At 39.6% G+C, this 26,416-nt stretch overlaps 4 protein-coding genes and 4 long non-coding RNA genes across 12 annotated transcripts; 5 read left to right on the forward strand and 3 right to left on the reverse strand.

Annotated features, from left to right (window-relative positions):
* The first annotated feature begins 171 nt into the window (after nt 1–171).
* Nucleotides 172–7,841, forward strand: LOC124340775 (paired amphipathic helix protein Sin3b-like). Of its 2 annotated transcripts, none has more exons than XM_046793417.1 (11): nt 172–338; nt 2,422–2,620; nt 2,682–3,014; nt 3,082–3,242; nt 3,307–3,427; nt 3,484–3,700; nt 3,767–4,209; nt 4,273–4,807; nt 4,872–6,944; nt 7,075–7,229; nt 7,298–7,841. In XM_046793417.1, exons 2-11 carry the CDS (start codon nt 2,459–2,461, stop codon nt 7,532–7,534), a joined length of 4,437 nt encoding a protein of 1,478 aa, XP_046649373.1. In that variant the 5' UTR covers nt 172–338; nt 2,422–2,458; the 3' UTR covers nt 7,535–7,841. The 2 variants fall into 2 exon arrangements, with proteins under 2 accessions (XP_046649373.1, XP_046649364.1); XM_046793408.1 differs by lacking the exon at nt 172–338 and adding an exon at nt 942–1,437.
* Nucleotides 7,842–8,190: 349 nt separating this feature from the next.
* LOC124341424 (membrane-bound transcription factor site-2 protease-like) lies at nt 8,191–10,329 on the forward strand. Of its 2 annotated transcripts, XM_046794528.1 has the most exons (6): nt 8,191–8,369; nt 8,439–8,588; nt 8,661–9,037; nt 9,115–9,244; nt 9,304–9,420; nt 9,508–10,329. In XM_046794528.1, exons 2-6 carry the CDS (start codon nt 8,514–8,516, stop codon nt 10,261–10,263), a joined length of 1,455 nt encoding a protein of 484 aa, XP_046650484.1. In that variant the 5' UTR covers nt 8,191–8,369; nt 8,439–8,513; the 3' UTR covers nt 10,264–10,329. The 2 variants fall into 2 exon arrangements, with proteins under 2 accessions (XP_046650484.1, XP_046650490.1); XM_046794534.1 differs by having other exon boundaries at nt 8,191–8,588; nt 9,518–9,692.
* A 217-nt stretch (nt 10,330–10,546) lies between these two features.
* Nucleotides 10,547–11,921, forward strand: LOC124342038. Its single transcript, XM_046795012.1, has 3 exons — nt 10,547–10,714; nt 10,812–10,974; nt 11,064–11,921. Exons 1-3 carry the CDS (start codon nt 10,670–10,672, stop codon nt 11,513–11,515), a joined length of 660 nt encoding a protein of 219 aa, XP_046650968.1. The 5' UTR covers nt 10,547–10,669; the 3' UTR covers nt 11,516–11,921.
* A 543-nt stretch (nt 11,922–12,464) lies between these two features.
* On the forward strand, nt 12,465–16,089 carry LOC124340961 (ubiquitin carboxyl-terminal hydrolase 5-like). The gene is made up of 14 exons (XM_046793817.1): nt 12,465–12,693; nt 12,834–13,139; nt 13,198–13,492; nt 13,563–13,708; nt 13,774–13,967; nt 14,029–14,100; nt 14,156–14,345; nt 14,443–14,555; nt 14,616–14,726; nt 14,799–14,921; nt 14,988–15,172; nt 15,241–15,435; nt 15,504–15,734; nt 15,794–16,089. The coding sequence occupies exons 1-14, from the start codon at nt 12,580–12,582 to the stop codon at nt 15,973–15,975; spliced, it is 2,457 nt and encodes an 818-aa protein (XP_046649773.1). The 5' UTR covers nt 12,465–12,579; the 3' UTR covers nt 15,976–16,089.
* Nucleotides 16,090–17,184: 1,095 nt separating this feature from the next.
* On the forward strand, nt 17,185–19,875 carry LOC124342276. 2 transcript variants are annotated; one of them, XR_006918751.1, is made up of 8 exons: nt 17,185–17,328; nt 17,401–17,650; nt 17,718–17,825; nt 17,892–18,109; nt 19,090–19,183; nt 19,247–19,368; nt 19,520–19,711; nt 19,778–19,875. It is a non-coding gene; the product is annotated as an uncharacterized LOC124342276 (long non-coding RNA). The 2 variants fall into 2 exon arrangements; XR_006918744.1 differs by having other exon boundaries at nt 19,543–19,711.
* Nucleotides 19,876–20,138: 263 nt separating this feature from the next.
* On the reverse strand, nt 20,139–23,206 carry LOC124342301. Of its 2 annotated transcripts, none has more exons than XR_006918766.1 (8): nt 23,086–23,206; nt 22,852–23,017; nt 22,189–22,760; nt 21,963–22,127; nt 21,568–21,782; nt 21,368–21,504; nt 21,009–21,201; nt 20,139–20,941 (listed from the first exon to the last, which is right to left on the reverse strand). It is a non-coding gene; the product is annotated as an uncharacterized LOC124342301 (long non-coding RNA). The 2 variants fall into 2 exon arrangements; XR_006918763.1 differs by having other exon boundaries at nt 21,368–21,507; nt 23,080–23,200.
* Nucleotides 23,207–23,655: 449 nt separating this feature from the next.
* LOC124342348 lies at nt 23,656–24,511 on the reverse strand. Its single transcript, XR_006918780.1, has 3 exons — nt 24,133–24,511; nt 23,977–24,070; nt 23,656–23,914 (listed from the first exon to the last, which is right to left on the reverse strand). It is a non-coding gene; the product is annotated as an uncharacterized LOC124342348 (long non-coding RNA).
* A 24-nt stretch (nt 24,512–24,535) lies between these two features.
* On the reverse strand, nt 24,536–25,393 carry LOC124342388. The gene is made up of 4 exons (XR_006918803.1): nt 25,111–25,393; nt 25,000–25,042; nt 24,763–24,935; nt 24,536–24,691 (listed from the first exon to the last, which is right to left on the reverse strand). It is a non-coding gene; the product is annotated as an uncharacterized LOC124342388 (long non-coding RNA).
* Between the last annotated feature and the right edge of the window lie 1,023 nt (nt 25,394–26,416).

Consider the following 26,416-nt stretch of genomic DNA (forward strand, 5'->3'; position numbering starts at 1 on the left):
TGTGTTTTATCAAATTCGTGATTCTGAACGTGATTACGTGATAGATGGATTAAAGATTTTCGTGACAAAAAACAATAGCTTTTAGTACTGTACGATAGATGGCCATTTTCCTATTCAGTTTGAACATAACTTCCCGCTTTCAAACAGCGCCTGCTGTATTTTCCCATCTCGCCGCCATCATTCGTCGTCTGGCCAGTTAATACCTCTGTTCCTCTCTTAAACAACTAACGTGTATTTCAACTGTTGGTGAATTTCAGTGATTTTTCTCACTTTAAGAAGCATGCTTGAGTGATCTTTGATCAACTAGAGACTTAACTAGCAACATTTTCTCTCTTTTGGTAAGTTATTCGACTTCATTCGTTATTCACCTCGTTAATGGTTTTCTTGGGCATCACGGCATCACGAAGAATTTGCAAGTCTCACGCAAGATGTTTATTTGATGGAATGGGAATGTTTCAGCGTCGTTTTATCGTTATCAAAACCTGTTAATCGCGTGAGTCAAATAAAGTTCGGTTTTGACGTTAATTATAGAAAGACATGATCGTTTAGTATGTGTTGAGCTCTCTAGGATCGAACTTGGGCTGTTTGAGCGTGGCAACACAGCTGATGGTTTGTGTCCCTTTACCCAACCCCATCATTCTGGATTTTCTTACCTCCCTCAGGCTACGCGTTTCCGGACCTTTTGAGAGCAGGCAGGCCAGGCCTCTCTACCCCCTCCCAAACAACACCCAACCCCTCGTTTCGCTGCATCCCGATAGTGCAGCATTGCCGGTTTACCAACTAGTTTTTTATTCGCATTTTTAGAGTTTTTTTTAAATCGAAATAAAACGTCATTTTCCACATTTCGAAATTGTGTTTATAGCAAGTGACATGAGAACGAGCGGCGAATATTTTTATCAGAGTTACTACAGAGTTTTTTAACGCGATCGATTGTTGATGGTTTCCAGCGCCAGCACTAGTCGCTCCGTATCAGGCATGGCGAGTAGTGTCGGTAGTTTCAGACGCCAGCAAATTCGAGTCACTCTTCGAAAGAGCACTACAGTGAAAAAGCCTCTGGGTCGTCGTCACCTAGTTGTGAGAGATCCCAGACGACGTGTGTGTGTACATGTTTGCCTCTGCTCTCTGTGTGGCATAGTGAGAGATTCCTGAAGAAAGTGAACGCTATTTCTTCTTCATCGTGAATTAAATTGAGTAAAGGGTTTGCAACTCGAGTTTCACGTGATTTGACCGTTAGTGTACTCAATCCGGCGATAGTTTCTTGGAACTATCCGAGCTTAAACGAGAGGGGGAAAAACGACGGCCATAGTTTCTCTTTTAGTACTACTGCTGCTTTAAGCAGAAACACAGTGTAAGCGTCGGCGTTGTGTGAAACTTTCGATCTTCGGTTTTCATAGTTTCTTCACATGGACATTCACCATTCATTTACGCTGCTTAAAGGTGACCTTCATTGACCTTACGTTTTCTTTGATTTCTCGTAATCGACTCGTTCATTTTAGTCGTGTCTTGGTCGTGATTGCTCGTCTTTCATTTCTCCTTCTTTTAATATAATTTACTTCATAACAAATGATTTACATGGAATCGTAATGATCTAGATTTCAACAGAGGAAGAGTTATTAAGTCCCGTGAGAGTTGAAAACTTGTAGCAAAAGAAATGTCTTATTATGTGATGTGACGTGTGTTGTGTACGGCATTCCTGTGCTCATTGCTGGCCAAAGTGAAGCGGAGACCGCTCTTTTTCGCCTTTCGATGAGCCAATAAGAAATCGGTTTCAAACCGCTTCACAGCTGTTCTGAGGTTGTGCGTCTCCCTTCGAATTCTACCCAATATGGAGTCGGTCCACTTAGGTCGGCGTTATTATCGAAGCGCTTCGCATCTACTATTTCCTCCAGTGTTTCGACTGCGTTAGCTCTGCTGCAAAGTAAAGTCTATGATAATGGTTTCAGAGAGAAAATAGTGGAATATCGCTATTTTTCCATTGTTTGAGAGGTTGTTGGATGCATGACGAAAACGGGATTTTTGTTGATTGAACGTGTCTATTGATAGGTACAAGTCCGTTCTGAATGGTCTAAAAGCGGTTTTAGTGGGACCGCAACGTTGCCATATTTAAATTTATTTGCAGCAACAAATTTCAGTTGATATTTCTTTAAATCCAGTTGTTGTCTGTAAATTTCCGATTTCCTTTGTCCGGCAGCAATGTTGTCGTTTCTCTTTGGGCGGGAAAGGCAGTGGGATCGATATTTGTGTTGAGACCGAGGAAGAAGACTCCCGGGTTAGTTGAATAATCGATCCGTCCGCTGAGCAACAGACGCAGCTCTGCAAAAAGTGTATTTAGCTATAAAATAAAAATGACTCTGAAAACTGCATTGCTGACGTCCAGTGGGATTTGTTTACTAACTGTCTGTGATTTGTGTTCTTCTACAGTCGGCTGTCTAAGCAATGCCCTTCAGCTGGATTGAGAATGAAACGCAACGAAGATTCCGTACACATTTCGCCCTCCGCCGTTGAGTCTGTAGCACGACCATTGAGTGGATCAATCCAGTCCGGCCGCGTATCCCCTACGTCACCTATGGTGAATGCAATACTAGTTGGAGACTTGAGGAACGCTGCAAATCAGTTACAGGTACATCCTTTTTCCAAAGTGTTGTCATGCCTGCATACTCAACATATTCATTGCTAAATAGGAGCCCTCCATAGCAGCAAGTATGGCCTCTTTTAGTACAAGTGGGTTTGTGCCAGCTGCGAATGGTAGCACCACAGTTACAATTGGTCCTATTGGCACCAGCCCACCAGTGCCATTCTCTACTACTATTCAAACAACGAAAGCCTCCACTGCTGGTGGAGCAACACAAGTTGTGGCTCAGCAACAACACATCTTCCATCAGTCCCTGGCACATCAACAAGCACGTCACAGTTTGGCTACTGCTGCTGCCCCAGCTGGATCTCCTCCGACAGGTCAATCAACATCTCAGCAGACACAACAGCAGCAACAAAACACAATGCAACAGGCTTTTCAGGTGAGAAACTTTAAACATTTAATAGTTTGTGTGTGTCCGTTATTGCTAACTATGTATGTCTCTATAGCAAATGACTGCTGGTCCTCATGGCCCAGGTGCCCAGCAATTTCAGCGATTGAAGGTGGAAGATGCCCTTTCATATTTGGATCAGGTCAAATACAAGTTTGGCAATCAACCTCAGGTTTATAATGATTTCCTTGATATTATGAAGGAATTTAAATCTCAAAGGTAAGCATGGGTGTAGATTAAAGGAAAGGAAGCATATGATTAACATGGAATAATGATCTTCTAGTATCGACACACCCGGTGTCATTGCTCGTGTTTCTTCTTTATTCCGCGGCCATCCGGAGCTCATTGTGGGATTCAACACTTTTTTACCTCCTGGATACAAGATAGAAGTTCAAGCTGAGCAGGTTTGTTATTTTTAAAAAATTGTATCGTAAATGTTTACTGATGAATGTGTCTTTAGGTTTCTGTTAGTGTTCCTGGTAGTCTTGGTGTCCCTGCTCACATCCACCACATCACACATGGCCCAGTACCAATAACTACCACTACTACTCAGCAACTTGATGTGGTTGCTCGAAGCACGCCCCCGATTCAGCAAGTTAGCATTACTACCGTTCCGCAATTAACTGTTGCTGCACCAATCCAGCAGATTCCAGCAGTGGCGATCCCGGTCAAAGAAGGTAAAATCTTCGTGTATTTTTATTCTGGCTTGACAAAATTGTTTTAACCCGTTTTCCTCTGTTTAGTTGCACCCACACTAAAAGCTACAGGGAATTCTCCTATATCGAATGCTGGTTCAATTTCAACTGCAGCCACTACATACAGTTTGGGCTCTCAACAGAAAGAATCATCTTCCAGTCCTCAACTAGGTTCTGCCGCGCATGGATATGCAAACAGTTCATCACAGGGTGCAGCCGCTGTAGTCAATGCAGCATTTGGTGTTCCAAATGCGTCGCAGCCAGTTGAATTTAATCACGCCATTAATTACGTCAACAAGATAAAGAACCGCTTCCAGGGTCAACCGGATATCTACAAACAGTTTCTTGAGATACTACACACGTACCAAAAGGAACAGCGCTCGCTGAAAGAGGGTCTCGTCAGCCCACTAAACTATCGACCTACATTGACTGAAGCTGAAGTCTATGCTAAAGTTGCTCAACTCTTTCAAAATCAAGAAGACCTTTTACAGGTTAATTTCTATATTGTTTTTGGTGAAATATGTTTATTTATGCTGTTTTTTTTATTATTTTAGGAATTTGGCCAATTTCTACCTGATGCTACAAATGTTACTCGTGGCGGTAGTTGCGGTGGTGGTTTGGTGCCGGTCACACTGCCAGCCATTCCAACGGGGCATACAAAGAAGCCAAGTCCTGTCACCGAGACATCTAAGCCTCCAGTGCTTGCAAGTACTAACTTAACCGGATCATCAGTTGCACCACCGCCGAAAGCTCCACTTAAACGTCCTGCACCTCCGCCTATCATATCGTCCCCGACGGTCGGTATGAATTTGATTCCGAAAAAGAAGCCTCGACTAGATCCTGGTAGCGGCAAAGATAACTCGATTGCCGAAATAGGAAAGTTTGGCACAATGAACGAATTGGCTTTTTTCGACAAAGTAAGGCGCGTCGCTTGCCGATCACGCGATGTGTACGAAAACTTTCTTCGTTGCTTGGTCATGTACAATCAGGAAATAATCAGCAAAATGGAATTACTTCAAATCACAACCCCCTTTCTAAGTCGCCATCCTGATCTGCTCAAATGGTTCAAAGATTTCCTCGGACTCAAAGGTTGTTATATTTTTATTGGTTTACTGTATCTTTCAACGTTGTAACATATTATCTGGATCTATAGAAGGAACTGGCGTTGGAGGTTACTTCACTCATGTTGAAGCTCAGCCTATAAGTTTGATACGTTCGCGAATGGAGCGAGAAATGTATCCTTCAACCAAGGATGGAAAAGAGTCACGGGACCACGACATGCAAGCAATGGAGATTGACTACTCGACGTGCAAACGTCTCGGTACATCTTACTGCGCTCTACCGAAAAGCTACGAACCTCCAAAGTGCTCCGGACGAACGCCGCTTTGCAAAGAGGTGCTGAATGAGACCTGGGTCAGCTTTCCCACTTGGTCAAGCGAGGATTCGACTTTTGTTAGCTCTCGCAAAACGCAATACGAAGAATACATTTACCGGACAGAAGATGAACGCTACGAGCTGGATATTGTGCTAGAGACGCACATGAGCACGATACGTGTGCTAGAAGGCGTTCTGAAGAAGCTTAATCACCGAATGAATGCCGAAGAAGCCAATCGGTTCAAATTGGACGATTGTCTTGGTGGATCTTCTCCTACCATCCACATCCGGGCCATTCGACGTATTTATGGCGACAAAGCGACCGAGATTATAGAAGGGTTGAAACGAAGTCCTCAAGTGGCCATCCCCGTGGTGCTCCGTCGCATGAAGGCAAAAGAAGAAGAGTGGCGTGAAGCTCAGAAAGGTTTCAACAAAATATGGCGTGACCAGAATGAAAAGTATTATCTCAAGAGCCTCGACCATCTAGGAACTAATTTCAAGCAAAATGACGTGAAAGCGCTTCGCTCTAAGGCGCTTATCAACGAAATAGAGACACTATTTGAAGAACGTAATGAAGAAAACGCCAACAAGACTGATATGGGCCGTTCAACTAATGCGAGCAGTGGGCCTCATCTTAAATTAGTTTACAAGTCACGCCAGAAGGTGCTGGATGACGCAGCTGATCTCCTCATTCATCACGCAAAACGCCAAACTGGCATTACTAAAGAGGATAAACGACGCATCAAAACATTATTGAGGCATACGGTGCCCGATCTCTTCCGTCACCCTCGTCAGGAACTTAGTGAAGACGAGAGAGAAAATGATGACGACGACGATGTCGAAGACAAGGATGAGCAAGACACAAGTTCAAAGAGGGAAAAAAGGAAGAGTAGCAAAATGACTAATGGCGGACGTGGTAATACGAAGGCACCGACATTGGAAGCATTAGCCACTTTGGATGACGACGAATATACACTATTCCTTGCCAACAGTCATTGGTATGTCTTCCTTCGATTGCATCACATATTATGTGAACGGCTCACCAAAATAGGAGATAGGGCTGCCATTCTACTCCAAGAGGAAAAGGAAGAAGTAGCCAAGTCTCGTTCGCGCTCCAATGGTCGTCACAAGGAGAATGACAGCGTAGCTGTGGCTTTACGACTCAAACCGAAAGCAGAAGTGGAAATCGACCAGTACTACTCGCACTTCCTTTCGATGGTAAAGAATTTGTTGGATGGTAACATCGAAGCGCTACAATTTGAAGATTCACTCCGTGAAATGTTTGGTATCCACGCTTACTCTGCGTTCACTCTTGATAAAGTCATCGCCAATGCCGTCCGTCAACTCGGTCATTTGGTCACTGATCAAACGTGCCTGCAGTGCACCGAAATATTTCTCGAGGAACATGGGCTGAAGGGTTCTTCGAAAGGCATGTTGACCGAAGATGGATGCAATGACGAAGGAAAACAATCTGCATCTGAAATGTCTTACCAGCGAAGAATGGAACAGTTACTAGCTGACGAAAACCTCTTCAGAATTGTTTTATGGCATAAGAACGAAGAGACAACTATCGCAATTGAAATGCTGGACACGGATACACACTCCAGCTGTTCAGGAGACAATCCCCCTTTGCAAGATGTGCGTAACTGGTCAAATTACGTTGAGGGCTATGTTTCAGATCGAATGGATCAAGTTATGTCGGAGAAAACCAGACGAAAAAACACGGATCCGTCGTTGATCGCGGCCCATTCCCGCGTTAGAAAACCAGTCTTCCTGCAAAGAAATCTGAAGCAATGGGAACGACGTCGTCGGAAAGATGGCACCGCTAAGGCATCGCGTTCCAAGACTTCCGGTAAGATATTTAGATATTATCTTGAGCATGTCGTGAGTGTTGCGAACCTTTAATTAAGCCAATTGTTCGCATTAATTTTGGTTGTCAATGAATGAATAATTATTTTTCATTCTTTGTATTTTGTTTTTAGATGTTCCCATGGATGTGGACGACACCACACAGAAGGACGTTACAGCAAGTGAGGATGCCCATTGTGTTTTTAACGTCAATTCGTATCAAATGGTTTTTGTGGCTAATAGCGAGAGCGTCCTGTACAAAAGGCATGCATTCACTCGAGCCAAACAGGTTTGTAACCGTAAAAACGTGTTTCAATTAACCAAAACAGCTACTTACACATTTCTTGTGATTTACAGTGCCACAAAGCGGTAACGCTGCGAATGAGGAAACAATTCTTAGCTTGGCGTGAACGTTGGTCGGCAGCTCACGTGACTCCTGAAGCCGAAAAGGCAACGGCAAATTGGCTTTTAGGCAAAGGCGACCATCTGGAACTCAAGGCAGACAGCAGAACTGTCAAACTTGTAAATCATGTCGACAAGCGTGCGCCTTTTGGGACGCTGATTAAATATCGTGTCGATTACGACAAGAGTTGAGTGAGTGTCTAAAAGAAAACCCTCTCTCACTTGCAAAATTGAAATCGAATCAATCATCTTTTGATGCCATTTGATTGAATTTATCGCTCTGCCTATTTTTAAACAATAATAGATAAAGGAGAACTGTTATACTCTCTTGTCCAACACTGCAAACTCGTTGTTTCTTAACCCCTTTTCTTTTGCTATTGGGTTCAGTGCCCATATTTTCTCCCAAATGTGTGTGTATGATTTTTTAAAGAATTGTAAGTGGACAGTGTGAACGAAAAAAAAACAAACAAACAAGACAATAAAGATCTTATGTCCCTGACTATACTGTGTTAGATTGGTAAAATATTTCTCAGGTTTTTTTTCCTCTATTCATTTGAAACCCTTTGATGTTTGTGATTTTCTGTAGTTCTTCTTGAAACAGTTGAGATATAAACCCCGGTCGCTTAAAGGTTTAAAAAGTTATGGACGTAAATAAATAAAATCAATTGTAAAATGTAAAATGTTTTTAAAAAGAGGGAAACCACAACCACAAACCATTGCTATTATGTTTCTTTCTTTGTCCGCTTTGTCTAAGAAAAAATCTTAACAAGCACGAAAGCAGAAGAATTTCAAATTTCAAATTTGCATGGCAACCTTGCATTTCCCATTTTCGTTTCATTTGAATTAGTCTGCTGCATGTTGACTGTTGAGTGTGATGGTGTACACTAAAACTTAAGTGACAAACGAAATCAAACAAATGTTGGTGATCCATAGGTCTAAAATGGTTTGAAAATTCAGAAGAAAACTGTCAATTTGTTTTTAAAATCATATATATCAGTTATCAAATAGTCTTTTGGAATATAAATCGGTATGCCTATAAATCAATGATTCCGAAATAGTTGTGTCGATAGTTGACATTCGAATTAATTGGAATTAGTGAAAGAATCAGAAGATATCGAACCAATGTTTTCTTCTACAATAATACAGTCCTTATAAGTTTGTGTTTAAAATTATGGATGTCACAACTGTTCTCGGGTCTGTAATCCTCCTACACACATTCTTCTATTACCTTGATAGGTACTTGAAGGTAAATAAAAACAGGTTTTAGTGTTTCAGCTAACATGTAATTTTTTTCCTTCAAACCTTTTTAACCATTTAGGGAAAAAATTCACAAAGATATACAAGTTTTCTAAACAGGTTTCCTGTTCAAATTGATTTTATGAATGTGCGATGGACAACATCAATGTTTAACAAAGCTCTATGCAGTTGGGCAATGATGAGGTTGAAGTTTTTGAGTAAATGGTATAATGTTGGAACAGTTATTACACTTTTGCTTTGCATTCCCTCTCTGATACTCTTGGGTAGCACAGCTCTAGTAAGTTTTGAAAATATGATGACTAACAAGAAAGAAGAAGCCATGCTTCAACCAGTTGTTCCAGGAGTAAATTTACCTTCATATGATCTACCATATTATTTAATTACACTTCTAGTGTGCACTGTTGTTCATGAGGCAGGTCATGCTATAGCTGCTGTTAGGTATTATCACTCACTTTATCCTGTATTATTTATGCTCTTTTTAACTATTGATTGGATTGTTTTTTTTTTCTTAATAGCGACCAGGTTCCATTGGTGAGCATCGGCCTAATTCTTTGGCTAATTATTCCGGCCGCTTTTGTTGAGTTACCGACAAGTAATGTGGTTGGTCTCTCACCTTGGAAGCAACTCAAAATATATTGTGCTGGGGTAATGTCCTGTTTTAAAAAAGAAAATAATTCAGCACTTTTTCAAATATTTACTTATAGGTGTGGCACAACATCGTTCTGTCAGCAATGGCTTTTGCCGTTTTGATGATGCTTCCCATCTTATTGATACCGTTATTCCAATCCGGAGCTGGAGTGTCTGTTGTCAATTTAAATGCGGTATGTAATTAACTGAAAAAATGATTACAGTATTTGCTGTCCTCCTATTCGGTAAACTTGAAAAATAATGTTACTATGAATACGTAGTATTCTACAGATGGTCATCACGATTTTCAAGTTGGGGACCAGTTAACTCAAATCAACGACTGCCACGTTACAGGGGTCGAAAGTTGGAGGCTATGTTTGACTGCTGTTTTACTCGAATCTTCAGGTTTCTGCCTCGATAATTCATATCTTGCTAGTTCATTGTCTAGTGATCAATTGGGTTGTTGTAATGATTCCGAATTAAGTAGATCACATTTATGCTTCCTTTCATCACCCAATTTTGTCCCCAAAAAATATCACTGTTTAAGAGCCAGAGAAGTTTCCCAATTATCTTCAGCTTGGTGTTCCAACCATAAAGGTTGCTCATCAGTTAACCAATCTTGCCTTATGCCATCATTTCATTCAGAATCCGTGAATGAAACTGATTCCTCAAGACTAATTATAGTGAAACGAAAAAGTGCTGATCCTGTTCTCTTTGCAGGCCTGCCTAATGAAATTTATCTATCTGTTTATGTATCCGATTATGTGCCCAGAATATTTATTGGTCCCCAATTTATTAATTTTATTGAGCATCTGTTAAGGTACATTTCTTCCTTCTCCGCTGGATTGGCAGTTTTAAATGTAGTCCCGTGCATCTTTATGGATGGCCACCATATTGTGGGTGCGCTTAGTGAAATAGCGTTCGAAGGGCGAGGAAGTATTTCTATGAAACGACAAACTCAATATGCCCTGGTGTTTTTGGGGACTTCTCTGGTTGTCATCAATATTGCGTTTGGTGTTCTCACTTTATTTTTGTAGTAAATTCACATGTTTTTTCAATACTGATGCGCTGTAGAGTGTAGCCATTACACATAGTCAGTAACATGGTAACCGCGTTCGGCGTTCATATTACAATATATATTTTTTAAATACTGTCACCTTTGCAACTTAAGCTTGTAATCTTGTACAGTTGCCTTGTTAATTGTTTTCTCCTTTCTTTAGTATTGATTTATTGAAATTGAACTATTGATTCACTGATTTGACTCTTTACTCAGAGCTTTTTTTTTATTCCGTTGTAAATTTGGCGTCCCTGTTTCGCGTGTTGGGACTTCCAAGTTAATCAACCAAACAAGTGGGCGGACCCAAAAGGAGTATGCATGACGTGTACTTTCAAAAAAATTTGGGGTTGTTTTATATTACGTTGTTGTAGTTTAACCATTCTGAAATGCCAAGGCTAACTCGGCGAGATACTGTGCAGCTCTGCTTGTTGGTAAGTAAACGTTGTATTTATAAATTAAAGTGAAATATTTTTGTTCTTCTGCACAACTAAAAACACTTTTCCTTTTATTGTTTACCTTTTTGTGCAGCTGTTAGTCGTACCTTTTCAGTTTTGGTTGTCCCATGAATTCCGACAACCTCGTCCCGCACTGAAAGCAATAATGGAATTCATGGATAGCTGTCAGGGTTCACTTACTCTTTATGGATCAAAGTGTTGGGAAAGTATCCTGTTTTTATTAGAAGATATGAGAGGTAAGAAGGCCATCTCAAGGCTACTGATTATTGCAATTTTATTTATTACCCTATTTCATTTGCAACCTATTATTGAATCAAATACTAAGGGTCTCCTGGACAACAAGAGAACTTACCTGGTGAATCCCCAGCAATAGAAGTATTGGAATACAGGAATATCCAAAACAATATGTTTGCAAGTTCAACTGTACCTCGTTATTCAAGATCTCCTGATATACATTTTAGAATAGGGGATGTTGTTTTACATAAACACAAACAGTTACGGGGGGTTATTGTTGGATGGGATTATAAAGCCCAAGCTCCAGCAGAATATTTAAAAGACTTTTATAAAACTAAAGAACAAAATCAGCCAAACTATTTGATTGCCATTGATACGAGAGATCGCATCAATCCACAATTCACATACACTCCAGATGAGAATCTACAACTATTAACAAATGTTCATGTCATTCACCCTAACTTGGAAGAATACTTTGAACGATATGACGGCAGTAGATATATTCCGAGGCCTTGGCTTCAAGCGATCTACCCCAAAGACTAATGTGCCGTCTGCATATGTATATTTCCCAGTTTTGAAACATCTAGCCCTAGTACGCACTCCCTCATCAAAACTGGCTATACATTGACCAATGCTGTGATTTCATTTTGACATAAAACCAAGTATTTGTTTTGCAACAAATTTATTTTGTTAATAATTTTATAGTAAGTCACTCATTAAAATTAAAGAGTGTTTGCACATCTGATGTTTGTCTAAAAATAAAATAAGTCGCCTTATAAATCACAGGTTCAGCCGTTCCGCATGCTAATAATATTGAATCTTGAATGTTCATTTTTAAATTACAGCCCATCTTAAATGAGGAAAATCTATTCAACAAAGACATTGGGCATTTCATGTTACAAGAGATCAGTGTGTTAATTTGGTTGTGAATAAACTTTGACAATTAATGCAATTTATAATTTTGTAGTAGGTCAAGTAGAAATAATAATTCTATGTAGAAAATCTAAAGTTAAAAATTTTTCAAACATAATGGTTGAAAATGATTAAATCAATAAAATCCTCCTGAAACGTCCGTTTCTGGTCCTTCTCTGTGCTCACACCGCACCCGCAATGATGAGTAAGACTTTCCATGACATGACCATTTTCACAGGTATATGAATGATATGAATGAATGAATAATAATATATGAATCACGTCCGCGCATAATTTTAAACGTAAACAAAACTTTTTTTTTATGTATAAAATAATGTATTGGTTACCGGTTAGTCTGAACTCTAAAAGCGCTATTATTTCTGTTAGTTTCATACATTCATGTTTAATTCGTTGCATCAATTTGGAAGTAAAGATTAAAATTTATTTGCATTGTCTCAGTTAGTACAGTTACCTTACCTTTACAAATTACAATGAACATTGATCTCGTCTGTATGCTTGTACAGTACGCTAGGCTACGCGCTCGAAAAAATTTTCGACAGCGCTTGATTTTTTCACGCGGCACATTGTTCAGCTCTTGCAGACGACGACAGTTCCCTCTCACAAAGTGAGACCGAACGACTGGAGTGACAGACTGACAGGACAGTTCAGGAGTTCCCGAATACAAATCTAAGAAAATGGAAGATTTGAATATAAATGAAATGCTGAAACCTTATGTGTCTTTTGTCAGAAAACCTAAGGCAGGAGATAAAGTTTTTAAGGATGAATGTGTTTTTTCCTTCGACACACCGGTAAATATGTTATGTTGGTTTCGTGCATGTAATCGCTTTTAGTGTGGTGATGCTGTCGCCTTCCATATGCTGGATTTCTATTTTTGACTTACTAATTAGAATTTCACTTGCTGATGATTGCTTATTCTAATATATTCAAGGAATCGGAAACAGGATTGTATGTGTGCCTCAACACTTTTTTGGGGTATGGCCAAGATTATGTGGATTACCATGTAAACAAAACTGGAAACCAAATTTTCCTTCACCTGAAAAAAATTAAAAAATTGATTCCTCAAGACAAGAATGAATTGGAACCTGAAAAGAAAATTACTAGGTTGGCTATTGGTATAGAAGGTGGTTTTCCGATAGAAAATGCTCCCAAATATGAATTTGAAGACAAAAATTCAATTGCTATTTTTCCTGGTCCAAAAGAAATTCCACTCCCACAACCTAATCTACCAACTGAAGTATATTGTTCATGTAAAATTTTTATTTTCTATATTAATTATTAATAATTTTACTCAGTTGGAAAATAGTGTTCAAGGTATTCTTGCTGCTTCAAGTGCTAGTTACTTAGAGGAATTGTCAGCACTTGAATCAACATGGGATGGAGAAAATAGAGTGGTGTCAAAGTTTGCCGAAAAACTTGAACAGTTACAAAATGGTGTTAAAGTTCCACCAAATGGGTGGCAATGCTCCAAATGTGACAAAACTGAAAACCTTTGGCTTAATCTTTCTGATGGAACCTTATTATGTGGCCGCAAATTCTTTGATGGAACTGGTGGCAACAATCATGCCCTTGAGCATTACCAAGCTACTGGTAAGATTTTTAAAAATATATTTCATTCAGTAGATTGATTATCTTTTATTACATAACAAATCATTTTTAGGGTATCCATTAGCTGTTAAGTTGGGCACGATCTCAGGGGACGGTAAAGCAGATGTATATAGCTATGCCGAAGACGACATGGTTGAGGATCCATATTTAAAACAGCATCTTTCCCACTTTGGTATCAACATGGAAGGAATGAAGAAAGTAATAGCTTTGTAATTTTATTTCAAAATATGGTTTTATAAATCTTTCTGTTTATTCTCTTTTAGACAGACAAATCAATGGCCGAATTAGAAATTGATTTGAACCAACGAGTAGGCGAATGGGCCTCTATTCAAGAAACCGGGAAATCATTAACTCCTTTGTTTGGACCGGGTTATACAGGATTAGCTAATCTTGGAAATTCTTGTTATCTTAATAGCGTGATTCAGGTACTTTTCACTGTTCCTGCGTTTCAAGAAAGGTACGTGTGAAAACTTGAAAAACATTGATGTGATTTACAAATTAAACGAATATATTTCTAGATTTTTCGAAGACAGCAAAGCAGTTTTTGGTTCCGCTGATACTAACGCGTTTCAAGATTTCAACGTTCAAATGTCAGTATTCCTACTAAGTTTTTAAAATAAAAGTTTCTGACATTATCTTTTGCAGGGCGAAGTTGGCTGTTGGAATTCTTTCTGGACGTTATTCCGTCCCTGTTCCCGATGTCGAAATTCAGTATCAGCAGGGTATTAAACCCTCGATGTTTAAATCTCTGATTGGTAAAGGCCACCCTGAATTTTCAACTAAACGGCAACAAGATGCAGTAGAATTCTTACTTCATTTGATCAACGTCACAGAAGTATGAAAAATTAGTTGCTACTATTTTTAAACATGTTCAGTTAAGTTGATGTTGCATAAAATGGGAAACTTTCCGAACATTACATTTATTTCATTAGCGGCATATCCGAGTTCATCCAAAATCTACAGTCAGTCCGGCCGAGAGCTTCAAGTTTCGTGTGGAAGAGCGATTACAGTGCCTCACGTCTGCCCAAGTTCGTTACACACACAGGTATAAATAGCGTTGTGTGATTTTGGGTGTTGATGTTCTGATTATAATTCATGCATTTAGATCTGAATATAATTTACCGGTACCAGTCCCACTTGAAACCGCATCTAACATGGAAGAAGTTCGCCTTTATAATGAACAGAAAAAGGCAGCTATGGCTACCGGCCAACCATTGTACGTTTTCTCATTCCATAAATTACAAACGAAATGTTTTAAATTATTTTTATTTACGTTGTTACTGTGCAGGAAGTCGGATGATGTAGTGCGCCCGAAAGTCACTCTGCAATCTTGTTTGGAAGCTTTAGTCCGTCCAGAAGAAGTTCAGAATTTCTACAGCACTGCTATCAGTGGCAAAACAACTGCTCTTAAGTATGTATTCCAGTATTTAAAATTTGAATAATTTGTCCGAAGTTCTAAATTTTTAAATTCTTACAGGATCACAAAGTTAGCTACTTTCCCAGACTTTTTGTGGATTCAATTACGGAAATTTACTTTGGCTGAAGACTGGACTCCAGTGAAGCTTGACGTTGCCGTTGAAATTCCTCATATACTTGATTTATCTTTCATGAAAGCCAGTGGTCAGCAGCCGGACGAAATTCTAATGTCTGATCAAGTTTCTGGTCAGTTATTTCAACTAAATAATTAATTCTTGGTACCAAATGTCTAAAATTTATATTTTGGGTTAAAGCTAGTGATGCAGTTGCTGAGCCAGCAATTGATTTGGCCATAGTGGAATCTTTGACAGAAATGGGATTTCCTGTGGCCGCTTGCAAACGTGCAGCTACTCTCACTCATGGTAGAGGACTGGAGGCTGCTACTCAGTGGATCATGGAACACATGGACGATCCTGACTTCCTTGCTCCACCACCATCTTCTGCATCAGGTAAATGTTATTTATTTCCGCAGTTATAAGAAGCAACTTGTAGCTAATTTTGATCAAATATTTTGCAGAGACCTTTAAACCAAACGAAGAAGGCGTTGCTATGCTGCAGTCGATGGGTTTCAGTCGTTCACAATGCGTTAAGGCCCTGCAAAATACGGATAATAATGTGGAACGAGCAGCCGACTGGATATTTTCGCATCCTGATGAAATTAATTGCGATGACTTTACACCAGCTCTTTCCGCAACTCCTGCAAATGCGCCTACCGTTTCGGAACCAACGTTCTCAGATGGCCCTCCTGGTATTAAAAAAAAGTTTCACCATAACTGAGTATGATAATCAAATTTGCATCATCTTTAGTGTATGAATTGGCTGCCTTTATTTCTCACATGGGAACATCTACAAACGTTGGACACTACGTTTGTCACATTAAACGGGATGGGCGCTGGGTAATTTACAACGATGAAAAAGTAGCTGTTTCTGAAAACCCTCCCTTTGAACTCGGTTATTTGTATTTGTACCGTCGATCGTCAAGGAACTGAAGCTGCGTGTTATGGTAAACTTCGCCTTTTGGTTATTTCATTTCCGTTTGGATATTTCACTAATAACCAACAGAAGAGTTTTCTCGTCCTTGAATACAACTGTTTTGCCGAAGAGATCACTTCCACCTTCATGTAACTTGCTGTTTAATCATAATTTTTTTACTGACCTAAGCATTATTTATCACTCAACCAATTTAATTTTCACTCACCGGTCACCACAATTTCCTTTTTTCCGAGTTAAAGGCCTTCAAAGATACCTACAATGTTTAGCACTCGTGGGTCACGGTTGAGGAGCTGTCGCTTACTTCCGGTGTAGTTCCGTGTCACATGTGATTGTTCGTTGCGACATTAGATGGTATAGGTGTTTCTTATGGGTAAAAAAAAAACAATATAAAAATTACTTATAAAAATAACTCTATAATAACAATGTACAAAACCCCTTTAAAGTTTAAAAACCCCGACTTAAAAAAATATGAATCGAAAACGTTAAAAAAAGGTAAGAGTTTATGCTTAGCGTCACTGGCCTGAAAGGATTTAGACATTCAGGCCAGTGGCTGGGGACTTTCATGCCAATTCGAATTCATTTCCAGTCCGTTCCTTCTGCCGTGGGTCGTGATCGTGTCGTGGCCGGCAGGCCGCCATTGCCCACGTTCGTGAACGTGGTCGCACGTTCATGTGATGTAAGTGAACGTGGGCTAAGGATTCACTTACAAGACACGAACGCGGGCGACCATGTTCATTTACATCACATGAACGTGTGGGACCACGTTCACGAATGTGGGCAATGGCGGCAGGCAGTGGCGGCAAACGTTCATTATTTAAAATAGATTTTAAAATTTATTCCCTGTTCAGAATACACGCGAAGTCGCCTACTATGTTAAACGGGTTGAACCGTGATTTTTAATAAAATTTGCTACTCTTTTTACTTTTCACCAAATTCCACGTCTGGCGATCATTTACTAAAATTGAAGTTTATCATGATAAAAATTGATCTACTAAAATTTAAAGGATTTTCTTTTCTTTGTGTACAATTAAAGTGAACGGGTGGGTGAATCGGATGAGACGTCGCTTGATTTATTTTAAATTTCTTTGTATGCGACAGTAGAATTCCAACGACAGTAGAACTCCATTTTTAAAAATTATTAAAAATACCCGACAGTAGAACTCCAGAGTCATTCAATAATTTGAGCTGTGACTGTGCAACCAACATAGGATTCAAAACTCAATACCAGATGTCGCTAGTGTCGCCTATGTTTACATCGTGAAACGAGGCGAAAAGGGCGAGACAAATTGTAGCTAATTAATACTTATATTCCTGTGATTTCATATGCCAAATTGAGCTTCGTATATTATGTAGGTTTATCTTGACCTAGTTTACTTGTTTTGATATTATACAGTATACCAACTTATTTCTTCTAATTCTAGATGCATACTGTCAGTCCAAGCTGGCAGTCATTCGGCTCATTCCAACAAGCTTATTACTTGGCACTCAGTCACTTTGCATTCATCACATCCTCATGCTGTCAAAAGCCTAAAATTCATGTGTGTATCCCACATATTGTGGAATACAAATGTGTGGAGACAAGGTATTTCCCCATTACTGTTGTGTTATCACACCAACCACACCACGTCAAATGCCTTACTAAATTCATCACCATTCACCCATATGATAAAGGTAAGCAACTAAGCATGAGTATCATCTATCACCATGCTACTGCAACACTTCATGACACTTTCTTTAGCATCAGGAAATCTCAACATGAGGCGTAATGCTGTTGGTTGCAGTGATTTCCATTTTTATGGTTTTCTATCATGAAAATTTAAGTGTGCTTCTTAGTAAAGGACTATAGGTAAAGATTGCTATGCTTTATTAATTGTTATATTTTAATTAATGTAATACATTTTTTTTTGTACAGAGCACGTAAGAGATCCCTAATCCAATGCTGACCTTTGTCTATGACGGAAGAATGACTTCCACCAACGTTCTGCTCCATCCTTATCTTCCCGACGTACGCTCATCTAGCTTCACTGCTTTTGCTACTTGTCTTACTTCACCGACGAGTTGGAACACTTCAGTGGTCGCTACCCTTTCCTGTTACACACCTGCAGTTACTCACCACGGGATTATGCACAGGTACCCGACAATTGACTTACTTTCGTAGATTATCTACTAATAATCTAGTTGCGTTAAACTCTGTGTCTGTGTAATAATTCCAAAATCAGGCCCTTCTCGTGCGCAAAGTTTTACTTGGACGTTTCTTTTTTCTAACGTTAGATGCCTTTTTGAAAATTTGCAGCTGTCAAAACAGTCAGTTTCAGTTACTTTGCATATCTTTTAAAACATTTATTGGGAGTTATTTTGTTGAAATATTTAGTGATAACTGACGATTACTATTCCAGCAACAAAGCTCACTTGTTGAATTTTCGAAAATTGCTTTTTTTTCTACTTCCGGTTTACTCATTTCAGTCAGTAGTTTAGTAAATATTCATCTGACGTACAAAAGAACCACATATTCGCAATCCTCGTCAGATTTTTGGTAAAGTTCATGTTTTGTTTTTTACGTACGCGTACTTCCGGTTTTGAGAATTTTCCTGAACTAGTTCAGGAAAAATCTCGATTTTGACCAAATTCTGGATTTCGTTTAAATTACACCTAATTTACCCCAAATTTCACGTAGATCACGAATTTTTGGTTTATCTTGTCGACAGCTCAATGGTTAAGGAGCTATCGCTTACTTCCGGTATACTTCCGGAAAATTTGCATGAAACTTACAAGTGAGCTTTGTTCTCTGTAGAATTCTAAAGATTCCATGCTAATTTAAGCAAAGAGAGATGGTCTTTTTAGTTACTTTTATGACTTGTGACTATCTAAGGCAAGTCCTTTAGATATTGAGTTTTGAACGTGTCAAATAGATGGCGTGAAAGGATGTTGTTTGTTGTGTCACATATGGGCTAATGGCGGTTCGTTGTCAAAAGTTCAGCTACAGCTATCTTCTTCGAAAATTACCAATGAATTCGTTGGTAAATTGACTAGATTTCCTGTGCAATTTGTTTGGCATGTTTTCTTTACCGAATATTTGTTTAATAACATCATTATTTCTCCTCCATTTCCAGGAAAAAATGTGAAAGGTGCATGAAGCCAGTACCGTCAACTATTGTGTTAAAAATCCTGGTATCCTACAGAATATGTCATCCAAATGACAGAGTGGTAACAACCAATGCTAGCTTTAGTAAAGTATTGCTGGAACATAGTCTTCTCATCTTTTATTAGGATTCATCACTAATATCGGCTGAATCATTCTATGGGACTTGCCAGATCACTAACCCAAGCATGGACCAATTTCTCATTCCATCTTCTAGAGAACCTTACATAACCGATTGGTGGTTTAGTGTGTAAGTTTACTTGTCATGTCACTAAACTTATTTTGTTGCAGTCTTATATGTATTTAAAGTATTGTTCTGCACTTGAGTCTATCAATGTTTAAGTTTAATTATTCTTTTAGATCAGACATCAAGCACATTGATGCCACAAATTATAGACAAGGTAACTTTATTTTTTATTTACAGGTTTTAGGTTTCTAATGTAGCATGATGATGATAGACTTTATGAGAATTCATTTTGTTTGAAGAAAAAGGACTATACAGTCGACAAGGTTCTTTGCTAACCCGTTGGCTGCTACCCTTGAATCTGAGAATCTCCCTGTTTACTTCTTTACACGGGTCCTCTTGATTTAAGGTACTGTTTTCTGTTGCTACAACCTTGTTTGAATATTATCCAAATAAATGTTCATTCTGCTTAAAGGGTAATCCTTCGCTACTGATCATACACCCACTTGTGAAAACCGACGAGAGAACATTGCTGTAATCCAAGACTGATACATTGTGTAGTTGTTAGATAAATGACAAGTTCATATCTGGGCTCCCTTCTTTTCTGTGGCCCCGTTTCCCTAACTAACCACTAACCAACGCCCGCCGGTGGTCACTCACCCGCTGTGAAACCAGGAGGAGGGGAGGGCTCTGGTCGAACGGGGACTTGGAAGGCGCATGATCCGATGAAAAATTTTGGAGGGTCATGAGTCTAACCCGGAAGCCTAGTATGACTACATCTCCCCGGAAAAACTTGCCTCGTACTTCTCTCTTCTTCTCGGTCCAGATACTTATCTCTGGGGGCCGTAGACATGTCCTATAACAGCATGTGCGATTTAAACAATGCAACCCACTACCCAATGAAACAAATAGCCATGGTTTATGTTTTGTGGTAATCTCCGTCAGTCAAGTTACAAAGACGATACAGATTTCCGCAAAACCAAAACATCACTTTTTGTCTCATTGCCGCAGCGGTGGTGGCGGGTTGCGTTTAAACTCGTGCAGAAGAATCGTGTTGAACCGGACGCTTTGTTTATTGAATTTTTGTTTGTGGTTAGTATGTTTGTGGGGTTTGGAGATTAATTGGTAAGGATACGTTTGTAGGGTTATAGATTAACTGAATTTTTATCCAAACTTGAAATATCCTCCAACATCCACCACTTTCCCTTCCCAACCCCCAAAACATGTTTATTATTTGTTTGACATAAACATCCCATTTTTGTTTTTGTTGCTTCTGAACTTATAAACGGTAAACTGCAATAGTCACGATGACAATTTAACAATACATGATGCAACTTCGGTAACACTACATCAGCATCAACGGTGTAGGTACGGTGTAGTACTTGACTTCTTCGTTGATGTAACTCGGGGCAGAGTTAAACTTTAGGGCTTCGGTGTAGTAGCTCGGAGCATTATAAGGTGTGGTGTAATACTCTGGTGCCTTGGCGGTCTAGTTACTGGTAATTGCGTATGCTGTTATTGTGTAGTAAGGCGGCGGCGTTGTGTTTCGGTATCCGCCATACCCAGGAGACATGAGTACACCAGGTTAACCCAGTCATCAACGGCACAACAACCAACAGCAGCACGACATCATAGTTGACTATGCGGTAAATAATTGGAACATTAATATTAAATAACTAGCAAACTCCATGTAACAGAATATTTACCCGATTGCGTACTTACGACTTGAATACGACGAAGAATGCACTTGGTGACAGTGCACTGCATCAGTTGTTCATCCATGTTTCGTTGCCAGTATTCTTCTCTCCAGCCAATCGCCCTGATACAACAGCACGGTGGTGATGATTCATACGATGACGACCCAATTTGCTATCACAAAAAAAACGCATCATTTCCAGCCTAATACAAAAAAAGTCCAAAACCAATAATTAGAATCTAATTTAACAAGAACTTCATATCTACCAACTACCTATTAAACAACAACATCAGAGCAGTCAATGTTGGTTAAGGTTTAATCACAAGTATTACAATTAATATGAAATGAAAAATGTTCAAGGATTCTTACCAACCGGACATTTGGTAGTGGTTCAAGCTCAGCATTGACTCGATAGCCACAAAAATTGGAATCTATTTTCAATCCAGAAGCGACAGCCAAATGTTTACGTCCAAACCGACAGCAGCGACGACATGGTCAGTTTAAATCTGCTTAAATAATTTTTAATTTTTATAAACATCACTAAGACATGTATTGAAATAATTAATTACCTTTTGACCATCGTTTAAGGTCAATGCGACCTTGTCGTCTTCCAAACTTACACCCTCAACATTAGCTTTGGGCAACACATTAACGTCTTCCGCTTCCACCTTCTCGGAAGTTCATGGGCTCAAAAAGTTAGGGAGGACTGGACCATAGATGTTGCGGAACAGCGTCACTTGCTCGTGGACATCTTTAGGGACTGGCAAAGATTTTCGTTTACCACCTAGCAAGAAAATGAAGGACAATTTTTAAGTGATTCGTGACCACAGAAATAAATCGCTAGCAGTTTAAATAGGCTCTCAGATACTATCTAGCAGGAAGATTATCAAAGTTGTTCAACATTCCATAAAGGTGTAATCATTAACACTTTTAACACGAATTTCGTTGAGCACAAAATGTTTACCTATAAGGCACTTGTCGTAGGTGATGGCACGGCCATCATGAGGTTCGGCTTTCCGACCAATAATGTCAAGTTTAACGACGCGGTGTCATTGTACGACTGCAAGTCTGCAACGCCATTGTTAGCTTGAAGGGATTGCAATAGAATTCGTCTTGTTCGAAAAAGAGACTAGAAAGAAAAACATGTCATTAGTACATGTTCCACAAAATTACAATAATAAAGAGCTCACCTTCGCTCCTCGCCGTACCACTGTTTGAAACGAAGTTTATTCGAAACTTCGGGGCTGCCGTGTTGGGTGGTGGAGATGCTCACCCGACTGATTTCCATCGTACTTGGGCGCCACTGTGTTCGACCGCTTTGGTGGTGTAATAAGCTGGAGCCTCGGTGTCGTAGGTTGAGCAGCATATATAGTCGTGTAGTAGTCCGGTGCCTTAGTGCTGTAGTACTTTGGACAGCATACGTAAATGTGTAATCTCAGGTGCCTTGGTTGGTGTAGTACTTGCGAGCCTCGGAGGTGTGCACATGCGCTTTGGTAGTGTAGATCGGGGAAGAAAAATACTTCGGGGCTGCGGTGTAGTAGCTCGGAGCAGCATAAGTTGTGGTGCACCTGGACCCTTGGTGGTGTAACTGTAAACCTAACTGTGCATTCTCGGTATAGTAACTGGTCGTTGCGTATGTTGTTGTGTAGTAAGGCGGCGGCGTTGCGGTTTGATATCCACCATACCCAGGGGAATCAGCACAGCACACGCGGTCGACCCAGAAATCGACGGAACAACCAATAGCTGCCGACGCCATAGTTAACTAGACAATATTCAATAATAACGGACAGATTATCAAATAGAATAAAATATAAATTTATACAAAATTCCACGTAAAAATACAACATATTTACCCGTGATTGCGACCTGTTAATACTACGAAGAATGTAGTTGTTGACGGGTCGGAAGATGCTCACTTAATTGACTTCTGTAGCCTTTTCTCTTTCCTTTTATACAAATTTCTCTCGTAGTCGACATCAACGATACAACACCCCGGCAGCAACATAACGCCATAATTATCTATACAATACACGATTTGAACATTATTAACTAGTTCTCCTTTTATACGATTTTTTTCTCACCCTCACCACCTCAGCCTTGCGACTATTGGACCTTTTTGATAATGAAACAACACGTGTCGTTCTCTCCCAACCTCTACACCACTGCATGACACGTTTTAGGTAATGATCTCCGTGACCTTCGAGCGTCAAGGCCATAGAAACTGGCCTTTTTCTTTCTGAAGGTGAACTTTGCTGGGGATGGGTCTACAAAAACCAATATCAAAATAAATCAGATCATAAATGATAATGGCTTAAATTTTAGTCACTTAAAAAATACCCCATTTGACTCGTTTCTTCGGTGAATGAATAACTAGTTGAATAGTAGTTCGTCCGCTACGTTCACAACGCATAACTCAAAAATGAACTTGAATGATCCTAAGTAACCATCCAGGAGAAGCGGGGGGAATCGTATTTCCACAACTGATTTAGGAGTATCTAAAACGCAAATCAAATGATTGATTGACAATACCTGAACTCTAGGGCTATGGATTTTGTAACCGAAAACCAACGATGAGATCCTACTAGCAGCTATTTAACATAAATGAATAACATTTACAGGAGCTACCCTTACCCTGTCTTTTACATCATTGGCATGTCTACCATCTTGAATAGTTGATGACCAACTGAACCTATCGCGTGTCGTTTGATGCTGATGAACAAAATGTGAAAAAAATTCACCCTGTTACATGACCAACGCGTTTCTGCCACAATAAAGTATGATGCGCAAGTAAAAGAATGTTTTGACACTCGCTTTGTTTTCGTTGCTAAGCAGTAAAATGTGTTTAAATCTGGGTTTTGCTCTTCACACCGAATGTAGACGGAAACGAATTGGCTCGGATCTATAAAGGATCGTTGGCTGCAAACAAATTCACGTTATTTTCTGCGAAAGCAAAAGCTTCATGTCGTATCTAGCATTACCTTTTTTAACATTTTTTTTTATTTGGTTCAGCTTTTCGTTCTCTTAATTCTCTTTGTCACCAAAACCCATCAATGGGCAACACCTGCGCGTCATCTGGGTAATACAAACAATTGAATTTGTAGCTTTAGCAATTTGACTAACGTGTAATTACGTACCCTCGTTTAAGCCTCGATGGAATGGCAACCCTTAAGGATTCAGGATTGTCCGGGTCACTCAAAGGAGGCGTTGTTCTAGATTTAAATTCTTATTTTAACAGACCGTCCGGTTCAAACTGCAGCCAGTCAAGCAGGGGAAGACACTGCCCGACTGACTCGATCAGGGAGATTACCCGGCCATGGTTAAGAGAAACCAGAAAAAGAGCGAAGAGAGCCGAGGAACAGTTTTTAAGAGAGCAATGCATCATAGTAGGCTTACGGCTTAGACTCATGACCCTCCAACAGATTTCATCGGATCATGCGCCTTGCAAGTCCCCGTTCGACCAGACATCTCCCTTCCTCCTGGTTGTCGCAGCGAGTGAGTGACCACCGCCGGGCATTGGTTAGTGGTTAGTTAGGGAAATGGGGCCACTGAAGAAGGGAGCCCAGATATGCACTTGTAATTTATCTAACATCATAACTACACAATTTATCAGTCTTGAATTACAGCGTTCTCTCGTCAGCTTTCACCAAAGGATGAAGTCGGGTCCAGTGGATGATCAGTAGCGAAGGAGCTACCCTGTAAGCAGAATGAACATTTATTTGGATGACAATAATTTTCAATAAGATTTTAGCGACAGAAAGCAATACCTCAATTAAGAGGGCCCGTTCAAGGAAGTAAAAAGGGGGATTCACAGGTAGCAGCCAACGGGTTTTCAAACAAGGGACCTTGTTGACTGTGTAGTCAACGTCCTTTTTCTTCGAACGACATGACTTCAGTCAAAAAGTCTGGTATGCAAATTTAGAAACATGTAGTTTAGACCCTGCAAATATATAAAAAAAAGTCATCTTGTTTATAATTCATTGTTAATGTGCTTGACATCTCACCTTGTTTATAATTTGGCCATTAACTGTTTACATGCTAAATCACCTTTAAATTTTACACATCAAAATTTTACATTAAATAACCCTTCCCTAAGATATTAACAAGAAATATACCTTTCCATTTTCAGCACTGGGAAACGTCAGTACGTCACGATAAACATTCAACACTCATTTCGGCTGCGTCTGTTATTAGAAACAACATGGCGCTACCATGTTGGTGGACATCATTTTAGCCACCTAGCGACAGCCAATTGGATTGCTTGCTTGCAGACAGCACGCAACACCTCAACTTGAATTCGTCACGCCTTTGCACGAAATGAATCAAGCGGGGATGAAGACTAGATTATTCCCGCAGCTTCCCCTACGACACGTCACACAAATTATTAAATTAGCTATTTCAGACTTTCCTTCACTTTTGCAACATAAAAATCTATAATATTAACAGAAAGTATAGGGGTCAAGACAAAAAATAAAAGTTACAATTTTCTGAAGAAAAGAATAATTTTCCTGCCGGTGGCTGTAAGGCAGCAGCAACAGTTATCTGTATTTGATTTAGATCTCAAACTAACTTTAGCATCACACTGTCATGTCAAATCCTTTCCATTAAGGACTTAAGATTTAGTTCAAATTAAAATATCTAGCCTGTGTGTGCTTATAAACAGCATCACACTTGGTCTCTGCATTTCAAATTTAAAAAAACAAAGTCAACACATACAATAACACTGCGCCACTGCTTGTCAACAAGACAACAACCTTCAATAGATCGAGTTGCTATAAGCAATACGAATGAAGTTTAGGTATTTTTTTTTACCCGGAAGTTTTCTTTACCTTGCGTGGTGCCGTGGTCGACCTAGGCGTCGTCTAGGTTTTGTCAATTACTTTTCCTCTTTTTCCTCGCGGACCGATGATGGATTAGAAATTGTGATTCGTTAGTTGACGTCACTGGCACTTTGTATTCACAGGACTTTTTTTCGATTATTACTGGGACGATGGCATCATGAGTGGCAGATGCAATTAGGATTAGTGCAATGCCTTGTTCAACACGAGGTATTTTCTCTTCTCACACTTCGCTCACCGAAGGACTACATCATTACTGTAAGAAGACCGCAAAAGCGGATACAAGAACAAAGACTAAGCACGGAAGGCAGAAAGGTTTTAAAAGTAGATTTAAAGGTACACTTCTCGAAAAAAAAAAGGGCAAATGTCCAGTCTGCGGCCACAAAGGAGGGACCCAGTAACGAACTAACGACCAAATACTCACAACTGATTTAAGAGAAGACTGACGGACTGTTCTCCATGTTTCAGTGGGGATGGTGTCACGTAAAATGGAAAATGAAATTATTAAATTGCGGTACAGTGGCGATAACAGTAATCAATTTGTCCATCCTATCGCATATTTATAGTAACATATAGCTGTGGG

The sequence above is a fragment of the Daphnia pulicaria genome, chromosome 1, assembly GCF_021234035.1.
Source record: "Daphnia pulicaria isolate SC F1-1A chromosome 1, SC_F0-13Bv2, whole genome shotgun sequence".
Taxonomy (NCBI): Eukaryota; Metazoa; Arthropoda; class Branchiopoda; order Diplostraca; family Daphniidae; genus Daphnia; species Daphnia pulicaria.

Bases quoted from the DNA above. Each gene is read 5' to 3' on its own strand.
- LOC124340775 (XM_046793417.1), top strand. From the start codon at position 2,459: ATGAAACGCAACGAAGATTCCGTACACATTTCGCCCTCCGCCGTTGAG. The intron at 3,015-3,081 runs GTGAGAAACTTT...ATGTCTCTATAG, and splicing joins CAATGCAACAGGCTTTTCAG to CAAATGACTGCTGGTCCTCA. The intron at 3,701-3,766 runs GTAAAATCTTCG...TCCTCTGTTTAG, and splicing joins GGCGATCCCGGTCAAAGAAG to TTGCACCCACACTAAAAGCT.
- LOC124341424 (XM_046794528.1), top strand. From the start codon at position 8,514: ATGGATGTCACAACTGTTCTCGGGTCTGTAATCCTCCTACACACATTC. The intron at 8,589-8,660 runs GTAAATAAAAAC...TTAACCATTTAG, and splicing joins ACCTTGATAGGTACTTGAAG to GGAAAAAATTCACAAAGATA. The intron at 9,421-9,507 runs GTATGTAATTAA...ATGAATACGTAG, and splicing joins CTGTTGTCAATTTAAATGCG to TATTCTACAGATGGTCATCA.
- LOC124340961 (XM_046793817.1), top strand. From the start codon at position 12,580: ATGGAAGATTTGAATATAAATGAAATGCTGAAACCTTATGTGTCTTTT. The intron at 13,968-14,028 runs GTACGTGTGAAA...ATATATTTCTAG, and splicing joins GTTCCTGCGTTTCAAGAAAG to ATTTTTCGAAGACAGCAAAG. The intron at 14,922-14,987 runs GTATGTATTCCA...AAATTCTTACAG, and splicing joins GGCAAAACAACTGCTCTTAA to GATCACAAAGTTAGCTACTT.
- LOC124342038 (XM_046795012.1), top strand. From the start codon at position 10,670: ATGCCAAGGCTAACTCGGCGAGATACTGTGCAGCTCTGCTTGTTG. The intron at 10,715-10,811 runs GTAAGTAAACGT...CTTTTTGTGCAG, and splicing joins CTGTGCAGCTCTGCTTGTTG to CTGTTAGTCGTACCTTTTCA. The intron at 10,975-11,063 runs GTAAGAAGGCCA...TCAAATACTAAG, and splicing joins TTTATTAGAAGATATGAGAG to GGTCTCCTGGACAACAAGAG.